This window comes from Oncorhynchus nerka, linkage group LG15 (assembly GCF_034236695.1).
Source record: "Oncorhynchus nerka isolate Pitt River linkage group LG15, Oner_Uvic_2.0, whole genome shotgun sequence".
Classification (NCBI taxonomy): domain Eukaryota; kingdom Metazoa; phylum Chordata; class Actinopteri; order Salmoniformes; family Salmonidae; genus Oncorhynchus; species Oncorhynchus nerka.
This window is the reverse complement of record NC_088410.1, coordinates 46,576,553-46,589,015: the sequence shown is the minus strand read 5'-3', so window position 1 is coordinate 46,589,015 and position 12,463 is coordinate 46,576,553. Positions and strand designations below refer to the sequence as shown.

At 42.4% G+C, this 12,463-nt stretch overlaps 1 protein-coding gene across 2 annotated transcripts in view; it reads left to right on the top strand.

Moving 5' to 3' along the window:
* LOC115142799 (integrin alpha-5-like) overlaps positions 1–12,463 on the top strand; it is a 56,676-nt gene that overhangs the window by 15,209 nt on the left and 29,004 nt on the right. For both annotated transcript variants that reach the window (XM_029682550.2, XM_065001637.1), the window contains exons 2-9: positions 4,336–4,466; positions 8,920–9,020; positions 9,393–9,516; positions 9,779–9,840; positions 10,305–10,350; positions 10,994–11,119; positions 11,388–11,432; positions 11,971–12,014. In XM_029682550.2, coding sequence (XP_029538410.2) covers positions 4,336–4,466; positions 8,920–9,020; positions 9,393–9,516; positions 9,779–9,840; positions 10,305–10,350; positions 10,994–11,119; positions 11,388–11,432; positions 11,971–12,014 — 679 coding nt within the window. The remainder of the gene's footprint in view (positions 1–4,335; positions 4,467–8,919; positions 9,021–9,392; positions 9,517–9,778; positions 9,841–10,304; positions 10,351–10,993; positions 11,120–11,387; positions 11,433–11,970; positions 12,015–12,463) is intronic.

Below are 12,463 nucleotides of genomic sequence, written 5' to 3'. Positions count from 1 at the left end.
TCATGGCTTTTGCGCCATCAGGGGCAGAGCACAGCCACGTGCTCTCTCTAATGTGTTTGAGCCAATCAGTTGTGTTGTGACATGGTATTTAAAAAAAAAAAAATATTGAACCTTTATTTAACCAGGTAGGCTAGTTGAGAACAAGTTCTCATTTGCAACTGTGACCTGGCCAAGATAAAGCGTAGCAATTCGACACATACAACAACACAGAGTTACACATGGAATAAACAAAACATACAGTCAATAATACAGTAGAACAAAAGAAAACAAAAAGTCTATATACAGTGAGTGCAAATGAGGTAAGTTAAGGAAATAAATAGGCCATGATGGCGAAGTAATTACAATATAGCAATTAAACACTGGAATGGTAGATCGGCAGAAGATGAATGTGCAGGTAGAGATACTGGGGTGCAAAGGAGCAAAATAAATAAATAAATACCAGTATGGGGATGAGGTAGGTGGATAGATGGGCTGTTTACAGATAGGCTAAGTACAGATGCAGTGATCTGTAAACTGCTCTGACAGCTGGTGCTTAAAGCTAGTGAGGGAGATGTGAGTCTCCAGCTTCAGACATTTTTGCAATTCGTTCCAGGTAGGTAGGGTTGCTATACAGAAGATATCCCTATTTGGTAAAAGACAAAGTCCATATTATGGCAAGAACAGCTCAAATAAGCAAAGAGAAATGACAGTGCATAATTTCAAGAACTTTGAAAGTTTCTTCAAGTGCAGTCGCAAAAACCATCAAGCGCTATGAAGAAACTAGCTCTCATGAGGACACATCCACAGGAAAGGAAGACCCAGAGTTACCTCTGCTACAAAGGATAAGTTCATTAGAGTTTCCAGACTCAGAAAACAGCAATTAACTGCACCTCAGATTGCAGCCCAAATAAATGTTTCACAGAGTTCAAGTAACAGACACATCTTAACATCAACTGTTCAGAGGAGACCGAATTAGGCCTTCATGGTCGAATTGCTGCAAAGAAACCACTACTAAAGGACAGCAATAAGAAAAAGAGACTTGCTTGGGCAAAATAACCGGAGCAAGGGACATTAGACCTGTGTAAATCTGTCCTTCGGTCTGATGAGTCTAAATTTGAGCCAACCGCCTTGTCGTTATGAGACGCAGAGTAGGTGAACGGATGATCTCCGCATGTGTGGTTCCCACCGTGAAGCATGGAGGTGGAGGTGTGACAGTGCTTTGCTGGTGACACTGTCTGTGATTTATTTACAATTCAAGGTACACTTGACCAGCATGGCTACCACAGCATTCTGCAGCGATACACCATCCCATCTGATTTGCGCTTGGTGGGACTATCATTTGATTTTCATCAGGACAATGACACAAAACCCACCTCCAGACTGTATAAGGGCTATTTGACCAAGAAGGAGAGTGATGAAGTGCTGCATCAGATGACCTGTCCTCCACAATCACCCTACCCCAACCAAGTTGAAAAGATTTGGGATGAGTTGGACCGCAGATCGAAGGAAAAGCAGCCAACAAGTGCTCAGCATATGTGGTAACTCCTTCAAGATGGTTGGAAAAGCATTCCTCATGAAGCTGGTTGAGAGAATGCCAAGAATGTGCAAAGTTATCAAGGCAAAGGGTGGCAACTTTGAAGAATCAAACATGTCAATTATATTTTGATTTGTTGAATACGTTTTTTGGTTACTACATGATTCCATATGTGTTATTTCATAGTTTATATGTCTTTACTTTTATTATACAATGTAGAAAATAGTAAAAAAGAAAGAAAAACCCTTGATTGAGTACATGTGTCCAAACGTTTGACTGGTACTGTATATATTTACACAAAAATATATGGGGGATTGGAAATGATGCAGACAATTACATTGCTGGAATCTACAATCTATCTGCAATATTAAAGCTATATTAAAGCTGATCTATCCCCCCCCCCTGCCCCCAAAAAATGTGTTTCCTGTTTCTCCCACCTTCGCTCTCTCTTCTACCCCCTCACCCTTTTCCTCCCTCTATCAGTCCAGTAGAGTTGATGGAGATAAGAACTAGCCTTTGCTATGATCTGCCCTTTGTCCTTTATCTTTTCCCCAGATTCAGTACTGTCATCATCTGCTCTTTCAACAACTTCCCAAATGATAACCTTAGTTACGCAAGTCTATTTCCTGAAACGGATCTAATGGGGAACGTTAAGACAGCTTGGTGATGATGATGATAATGATAGGGCACCTCTAAAATGAGAGTTGGGGGACCTCTAAAATGAGGGTGATGCTCACACTGCATAGAGAGGATCCTTGTATTCACAAATGGTCTCAGAGTAGAAGTGCTGATCTAAAAATCAGTTTTGCCTTTCAGATCATAATGCAAAATATAGGCGAGAACCAGATACCTCTTCAAAATGCTTTGTGAAAGGCTTACAACTGTATTTTGGGTGGGATTGGATCTCTGACCTATCTGAAGCTATTCAGACCATTTCACTTTTTCCACATTTTGTTAAGTTAACACCTTATTCTAAAATTGATTAAATAGTTTTTCCCCCCTCATCAATCTACACACATTACCACATAATGACAGAGCAAAACAGTTTTTTAGAAATGTTTGCATATAAAAAAATATATAATAATGGAAATATCAAATTTACATAAGTATTCAGACCTTTTACTCAGTACTTTTTTGAAGCACCTTTGGCAGTGACTACAGCATTGAGTCTTTTTGGGTATGACGCTAGAAGCTTGGCACACCTGTATTTGTGGAGTTTCTCCCATTCTTCTCTGCAGATTCTCTCAAGCTCCGTCAGCTTCGATGGGGAGCGTTGCTGCACAGCTTTTTTCAGGTCTCTCCAGAAATGTTCGATCAGGTTCAAGTTCGGGCTCTGGCTGGACCACTCAAGGACATTCAGAGACTTGTCCCGAAGCCACTCTTGCGTTGTCTTGGCTGTGTGCTTAGGGTCGTTGTTGGAATGTGAACCTTCGCCCTATTCTGAGGTCCTGAGCAATCTGAAGCAGATTGAATCTCTCTATACTCTACTCTGTTTATCTTTCCCTCAATCCTGACTAGTCTCCCAGTCCCTGCCGTTGAAAAACATCCCCACAACATGATGCTGCCACCACCATGCTTCACCGTAAGGATGGTATTGGCCAGGTAATGAGCGGTGCCTGGTTTCCTCCAGACGTGACGCTTGGCATTCAGGCCAACGAGTTCAATCTTGGTTTCATCAGGACCAGAGAATCTTTTTTGTCATGGTCTGAGAGTTGTTTAGGTGCCTTTTGGCAAACTCCCAAGTAGGCTGTCATGTGCCTTTTCCTGAGGAGTGGCTTCCGTTTGGCCACTCTACCATAAAGGCCAGATTGGTGGAGTGCTGCAGAGATAGTTGTCCTCTGGAAAGTTCTTCCATCTCCACAGAGGAACTCTGGAGCTCTGTCAGAGTGACCATCATGTTCTTGGTCACATCCCTGACCAAGGCCCTTCTCCCCCGATTGATCAGTTTGGCCAGGTGGCCAGCTCTAGGAAGTTCCAAACTTCCTCCATTTAAGAATGATGAAGGCCACTGGGTTCTTGCGACCTTCAATGCTTCAGAAATCTTTTAGTACCCTTTCCCAGATCTGTGCTTCGACATAATCCTGTCTCGGAGCTCCACGGACAATTCCTTGACCTCATGGCTTGGTTTTTGGTTCGACATGCACTGTCAACTGTGGGACCTTATACAGACAGGTGTGTGCCTATCCCAAATCATATCCAATCACAGGTGGACTCCAAGTTGTGGAAACAACTCAAGGATGATCAATGGAAACAGGATGCACCTGAGCTCAATTTCGAGTCTCATAGCAAAGGTCTGAATACTTCATGTAAATAAGGTATTTCTGTTTTTTTGTTTTAATACATTTACAAACACTTCAAAAAACCTGTTTTCGCTTTGTCATTTGGCTTATAGTTTGTAGATTGATGACAAAAAAAGTAATTGTATCAATTTTAGAATAAGGCTGTAACGTAACAAAATGTGAAAAAAAAGTGAAGGGGTCTGAATACCTTCTGAATGCACGGATCCATGAAGGGTGAGTAGCCAAATCATTAAAAAATAATTACTTGGGGCGGCAGGTAGCCTAGCGGTTAAGAGTGTTTGGCCAGTAACCAAAAGCTCGTTGGTTTGAAACCCCAAGCCAATTTGGTGAACAATCTGCTGATGTGCCCTTGAGCAAGGCACTTAACCTTAATTGCTCCTGTAAGTTGCTCTGGATAATAGTGTCTGCTATATGACTCAACTGTTTATGCTTCCTGTTCTCCCACTTGTTATTTTTGGATGCTGTATTTTTGCCCAGCTGTGCACTAATGTTGTGTTTTTGTGTTCTATTTTAACTTTATAGTGTCAGCATTCTGATTGGTGCTCCCAAAGCTAACACCAGCCAACCGAATGTCAACGAAGGTGGATCTGTGTACTTATGTCCCTGGAGCCAGGGCCAATCGAATTGCAGTGTTGTCCACTTTGACAATGAAGGTAAAATATCTGGCTGAATAACCTGGTTGAATTAGTAGTGAATGAGTAGCCCTACCGTAGTGCTAACGTATCAACTATCCACTGTGGGATTCTCTCAGCTATTCCATCTCAGATCAAAGCCTTTGAGTAAATTAATTTGTTGATTATTTAACCTGTTTGAGGGGATGAGGAGAATTACTTTACCATTCATTAGAAAACTGGTTGTTTGGATCCTGGATGCTGATTGGACGAGCAGCATTCTGACACATCTATGCCTGCTAACAGTTCCATCTGAAAATGATCACTGCACCTCCATACGAATATCATGTTCATGTTGCTGTCCGAATCATCGATTGTATTTATTTCAACTCGCACAATATTTACCCTAGCATTTAGTTTTGTACAGCGGGGGTTAATATAAGCCTTCACTGTTTGCAAGTCTGACTTCAGGGAACAATGTTTCACTTTTGAAATATCGGATCTCTGAGACAAAACAACTTTTTCTACGCCAGTCGAAATCACGCATCAACGACATTATCATGGATATATCCAAGTAAATACCAATAGAAAAAAAGCTCAAACAAACAAAAATCCAGCTTGTGTACTGTCATTCCAGGTTCAATGTTCGACGTGACTAAGTTAGCTGAAGTTGGCTAAGCTAGCTAGCTAGCAAGTGACAAGAACGTTATCCAGCCTGCATAGCAACCGTTTTGTTTAGTACTGACGACCAGTCCTTTCACGTCTGTAGCGATATGGCCAAAAGAACTAACAACCAGATTTTTGTCCCGACTATATTTTATTGGAAGAATGAAATGGTATCAATTGACTTATCAAAATAAAGTTCTAATGAAAATATGTAATTCATTGTTATTTTAATATGTTGGTAACAGTTTTATAAAAGTGATAAGGTGCGCGAGGCTCTGCTATCATTTCGGGCAGAACAACGGCATTTACCTGTGACTGTATTCATGATACAGCACTGCAACATTTATTTATTTTACCTTTATTTAACTAGGCAAGTCAGTTAAGAACAAATTCTTATTTTCATTGACGGCCTAGGAACAGTGGGTTAACTGCCTTGTTCAGGGGCAGAATGACAGACTTTTTTACCTTGTCAGCTCAGGGATTCGATCTTGCAACCTTTCGGTTACCAGTCCAAAGCTCTAAGCACTAGGCTACCTGCCACCCCAGCATTGTGTTTCCTTGTACAAACGTCTAATACAAACGTCTAAGGAATTACCCGATTAACAATGTTAACGTCAGGTGTCACAAAGGTTTCATACGTACATTTTTACAAAGAATGTATATCGCAAGGCTTTCATAACATACTTCCAGTTAGTTGGATTGTATATACAGAAAAATGTGTCTTCAGCCATTAAAGAATAAGGCTTCTATTAGTGAGCTCACTGGCTATGATGACCCTGAGCTTATAGTGGCAAACCTCTCTGTCAGGCTTCGAGATTCTTCACCAACGGTGCTCTGTTTTTATTTAAACCATTCTTTGAAGTTTCTCCTCCTGTGCTTAGTAGTGAGTGAGCCCTGTCTCATCTTCCCCCTTTCCAAAGCCCCTAGTTTGAGGTAAAGTTTAGTTAAAGCTCTGTATCCACTACATCCAGTGTCTCCACAGGACTTTGGTTGATTTCCTGCCTGGCTGGATTGAAGCCCAGTATTGTAACTTTAATTAGGTCAAAGCAATGGGCCAGGGTTCCGGTCTAGAAACACTGTTACGACTGCTTTTAGAGTTTTGTTTTGGTACTGCAGTTTACTTCCAGCCCAGGAAGACAATTTCCATACACGACCACATAGAGAAATCAGATTTGAAAATGTCATAGTGCATTTTTCTCCCATCCATTGAAATTATTCAAATAATTGTTGCTGAGGCTCATTTTTTTCCCATCGCTCACAGCCCGAAGATATTAAAATGTTTTATTCATCCAATGTCTGCCGTGTTTTTGGATGAAGTGATTCGTATAAACCGGATGCAACCCGGATATAAACGGTCCATGAATCAGCGAATGCAAACATGAGTAGATATCTTTGAGAACAACGGGCGGACATCTTGGACTCGGTCTCCAGTTGTTATTATACCTCATTGGGCCAAAGTCATTATGGGGACAAGGACCCCTGGGCTGCCTGCCCTAGCTCTCCCTGCCAGTGAAGCAGTCACAGCCACATCAGATATAAGCAGGAAGTGATAAGGTCCACAGTTTGAGGATCAGAGAGTGCGTTATCGCATATGCTCACACACATACTACACATTACATATACACATACACACATACTCTGACACACACACACAAACGCACGTGCACACACATACATACATACTGTACATTACATAGACACATACAGACACTGGATACACATATTCAGACACACAAACATGCATACACAAAAACTGGATGCACGCATTCCCGTGTACCTAAACTCTTTATAAGTACACAAATATAGACACATGCACTGCTTACGAACACAAACTATGTACACAAACATGTACACATCCACAGGCTTACATATGCAGTCATGCCCACACACACCCCCTAATATGTACACTCTCCAAATTGAAGGCACAGCTGATGTGATATGTGAATTCAGGAAATTAGCTGACAGCCGTTTTGCACAGACAGTACAGGTACAGTAGACACACACACACACACACTGCCCCAGGCACTTCCTTTCCCGATTTTGTGCAGTGCAGCTTTTCCCATGCAGGTCTCTGGGTTCAAAAGGCATAGTGTGTACAGACTCCAGCAGCCAGCCAGACAGACAGACATAGGGCATTGCAGTGGTTAGGGAAGGTTAATGTCACCTGTCAAGTCCATGAGTCAGACAAATAAATCAAACCACACATCCAAGTCTACTGCATTAAAGGAATGGTTCATCCACATTTCTACATTTGTTCAGATTTTTCTTACCTTGTAAGTAGTCTATTGGCCAGGATTGTTTCACAACCTGATCTGTTTCACGTGTCTTGTGCTTGTCTCCATCCCCCACCAGGTGTCTCCCATTTGTTCCCATTATCCCCTGTGTATTTATACCGGTGGTTTCTGTTTGTTTGTTGCCAGTTTGTCTTGTCTTGTCAAGCCTACCAGCGTAGTTTTCCGTACTCCTGATTGCCTAGTCCTGGTTTTCTAGTCCTCCCGGTTCCGACCTTTTCTGGCTGCCCTGAGCCCGCCTGCCATACGATTCTGCCTGCCCGAACCTCGAGCCTGCCTGTCGTCCTGTACCCATCTGACTCTGACCTGGTGTACGAACTTCTGCCTGCCTCAGAGACTCGAACCATCTGCCTCCTGTGTCTGCATTTGGCTCTTGTCCTGTGTCGTTATAGATTGACTCTCTGCAGTTGAGGACACATGCTTTTTTTCATGAATTTGGGTGAACTATCCCTTTAAGGAACATTTAAGGGTGTTCATAGCAAGGCTTGTCCTCATTCGTGTTCATTCTCTCTCAACATTACTAATATATGCTGTAAGTTTGACCTAATGTTACCACCCAGATATTTTGGGTGTACTTTCTCAAAGCCAGCTGCTCAATGTTTTTGTCTGTCACAGGAGACTGCTTTACCCCCCCCCCCCCCCCCCACGCCTTCATAAAACCGGGACCAGACTACGAAGGACAAATGTTTAGATTAGAGTAAAAACGCGTTCCAAGTCCTGCTGAACAGTTTGATGTTTGCCAATAGCATGGTGGATGGATTAAGAGTTGAGGCTCGGAGACGGAGGTTATAAAAACAGCAACGCTTAAAAACCCAAGGACACACATGGAACCATCTAACATGTGACAGGAACATCAAACAGGGATGACATGGGGGATCATGTTGAGACATAGTTACAGTAGACATCACTATGGTTGTTTGGAAGTTTTGCTCTCAAATAAGGAGTCACGCTATGATATGGTGTGTGGTCCTTCCACTATGACTCGATAAACCATGCAGTTTATTAGGATACAGATGAAATAAGTTAAGAACTTCGCAGGGTGATGAATGTGCACAGTGATGAGCTTGATGCTGCTTTCCAAGAAATATTGAGGGTCCTTTTCTGGTGACACGATGATCGATGCTTGACTGCCATTTGACAAATAAAACTATTCTCGCTCTTATCCATAATAATCTCAACATGTAGACTAGACAACACAAACTGTCCACCCGCACTGTGTCTGCGAGCTATTGGCTAGAGCACAGGTGCCAAGACCAGAATAGGGACATTTGCTATTTAACGTAACTATTTTTGTGACAAAACTCTCGGTAAAGTTGAAAATGCGATGGAAACAATTTAAACTTTATATTTTTATTTGGTACATTTTGTGTGCACTAAGTTATCATGCACTGTTTTCAAGCCACTGTGGCCCCTCATGATGAGTTAAAAATGTTTGTTGCCCCCAACCCATCAATGTCGCCCATCCCTGCTTTAGGCTATTAAATTCATAGAAGTATTGTATTATAAATGTAAATGTGCATTTCTTTGGCATCTTCCAGGAGATCGCCGTTTCCATGTCAACGACGTCGACGTCCAGGTGGAGTTCAAGTCCCATCAGTGGTTTGGGGCGACAGTGCGTTCCCATGGCAACACTGTCCTGGTAAGATACTAGGTTCTGTGGGATAGAGAGAATTAGGTCATAATCTAGTTGTCCCGTTAGAATTGATCATCAGAAAGCCAATACGGACTTGATTGATTTTATGATTTTATGTGTATTTTGATATTGTTTATTATTTGACTACTGTCACAAGTCGACCATAGCCCCAGTCATGAAAAGCTTTTCATAGTGTGTCAGTGATGCCTGTGAACATCTGACAGCATTGTCTTCCATCAGATAGCACAACAGTGGTTTTAGAATGACGCCATCTGACAGAAGACAATGCATCTGACAGATGATATCTGAGTTTCTTGTGTGTTGTTTTGAATTTCAACCCTGTCTGACCCCTATACCCTTCTCTTGAATGTGTCCAAGGCTTGTGCCCCGAGGTATTACTGGAGAACGGAACACGACGCCCCCTTCTCTGACGTCACAGGAACTTGCTACCTCTCCGTGGACAACCTCAAGACATTTGTGGAGTACGCCCCCTGTCGCACAGGTACAGTACTGCAAATGACACCCTGATCCAAATGATACTGTACCTGAAGTCAATTGAATGAAGTAGTGCCAAGGCATGCAGCCACGACTTTGAGTTGTGTGAGGGCTGAATCCTGACTCCAACTTCCTTGTAAATTGACCACTGATGTCAATGGGAGATTTGTGTGTGCACGTGTTATGATACAGCTCTGGCTAGCCCATTTGGGTAGTAGCCTTTCAGTGTGACTCGACAATGTGTTCTGCTTCTCTTCCGTTTATCTCAGAGAGACATGGTCCTGCCGGACAGGGCTACTGTCAGGGCGGGTTCAGTGCTGACTTCACCAAGGTATGTTCAAGAGGAAAAGGAACAATTCAATTACAATTCAAAATCGATTATCTTGGGAACTTTTTATGTGGGGGCTTATGTCTTGGAGGCTGTTCCAGAAATCAGGATCAATGAGTTAGCCAGTTAACTGTCCCAGAAATTCTGATATAACTTCATCCTTTTGAGAAATATATACTTGAAATTAGCATGGAGTAATTGACTCGACAGCCAACAACCTATATTCAAGTTTAGTTTTCTAAACGAAACAGTAAATCATGAGATATATTTGACTGCTTATCAAAATTAGCTGGCTAACTGAAGGATCCTGCTTTTCTGGAACACCCCACTGTATGAATTCTGTACGTTTAGCGACATAAGACTTCAAATGGAGTTATATCTGAAAGCCCCTTACACATATTCTTGATAAAAGGTTGCTTTATACCTGAGGTTCTCATCAGAGTGGTGGTTTTTCCTGTTTGTTTCAGGATGGGAAGATTGTTCTTGGAGGACCAGGAAGCTTTTACTGGCAAGGTAAGTGCACTATTGGATTTATGATAGGATCCTATTGGGACCATATGTGGATTTATATGAATTGGTTCAACCACAGGACGTAGAGATAGCATACAGTTTAGCCTAGAAAACCATACATCAACTCGTTTTCCCCCCTTTTCTTTAAAGGCTGGGAATTCCCAATCTTTCAAACGTTTCCTTTTTATTAGATAGAGTATTATTAGACAGATACAGTGTAGAGAGACACGAGAGAGATATTATTTATGTCAGCATAACGACAGAGCGGGATTGAAACCTGCGCAGACGCGTACATATGGTTTCCAAGTGGCGAAGTTGCCCCCTAGACCAGTGGTTCTCAAACCTCTCCTCGGGGACCCCCAGCCGTTCCATGTATTTCATCCATTCCAGAGCTAGCACACCTGATTCCACTTGTCAACTAATCATCAAGCCCTTGACTAGATAAAGCAGGAGCGCTAGTTCAGGGCTACAACAAAATTGTGAAATGTCTGGGGGTCACCAAGGAGAGGTTTGAGAAGCACTGCCCTTGACCATCCTCAGAGCCAAACTTCAACAGTAATTTTACTGCAGCTAAAACCCCATAAGGCAAAGTTCAAAAGTCACACCCCTGACCTCTGACCCTTATCCCCATCCGTCCTTCCCACAGGTCAGCTGATCTTAGCCACCACAAAGGAAATAGTCAAGGCCTACTACCCTTCCTACTTCCTGCTCTCTGTTACCGGGCAGATCCAGACCCATCAGGTGCAGGGGAGCTATGATGACAGTTACCTGGGTGAGCATGGTCCACTTCTTCATAGGTGTTAGACAGAAGCTGTGTCTGAAATGACACCCTATTCAGTTCACAGTGCACTGCTTTTGACCAGAGCACCAAGTAGTTGCCTTACCCGATTTCGCATTGCACTACTCCCTCTTATTGACCCATCATTTTTCTCCCATTCTCTCTCTCTCTCCCCCTCTCTCTCTCTCTCGCTCCCTGTTCCTCCTCTCTCTGTCTGTTTCTCTGTCTCTGTCTGTCTGTATCTCTTTCTCTCTCTCTCCAGGTTACTCTGTGGCCGGTGGGGAGTTCAGTGGAGATAATATCGAAGGTGAGGGTCATATTTACGGCGCCAACTGACTGGCTTGCGCATGATTGGGCTTAGGGTTTGCTTACCCCATAATTCTGTCTAATTGTCGGAAGCCCATCTAAAGTCCCCTATGCACTAATATACTCGTGTGCTCTAATCATTAGAGCTTTAGTCATTAGAGCACACAAGTATATCCGAAGAATATCAGAGCACAATGTAATAACCTACTAATTACATGACATTGGAGTCTACTGTACTTAAGTAGCTCACTCAAGGCTACAACATGAAGATGTTCTGCTTATTTGAAAATAAATGAGAAACTTTCACGGTGTGCTTGGCCGTATCACCTCAGTTCATTGAGCTTTTTAAGACTGAATGAAATGATTGGCATAGACCTGCAACAAGCAAACCTCTACTTTTCATATTTGAAACACTGCTTATGATCAGCAATGTTTTAACCCCTTGGTTGTTCATATTTGGAAGTGCCTGGAGTCCTAGCCCTAGCTTGACCTCAACTCTTGAACTTCCTTTCTCTCTTTCTCATTTTCTGTCTTTGCAGATTTCGTCACGGGAGTCCCCAAGGGACTCATGTTGTATGGTTTAGTAAGGAGTCCTCACATATTTTATACATATTTCATCATTCATTCTAGATGAAAGGTAATGAGGGGTGACATAGGGAAGACCTAAGGATGACATAGAGGAATGTTACTGTGAAGAAGAAGAGGGGGTGAGAGAACGCCAGTATATAAAACGGGAAAGGTTTCATGTTTCAATGTCACATGCACAAGTACAGTGAAATTCCTTTCTTGCAAGCTCTAACCGCAGCAATGCTGTAATCAATAACATTGTAATACTTCTGGAAGTGAAAGAAAGATGTTCTTATACAAGAATGATGTGCATACATATTCATAAATGCATGTGTTACAACTAGGGCTGTTGCGGTGTCCGTATTACCCCCACACTAGCCGCCACGAGTCAAGAAGGCAGTCAAAATCCATGTTACCGTTGAGTCACGGTATTTAGGCTTCTCCAAGCTCTGATGAGGCTAATGG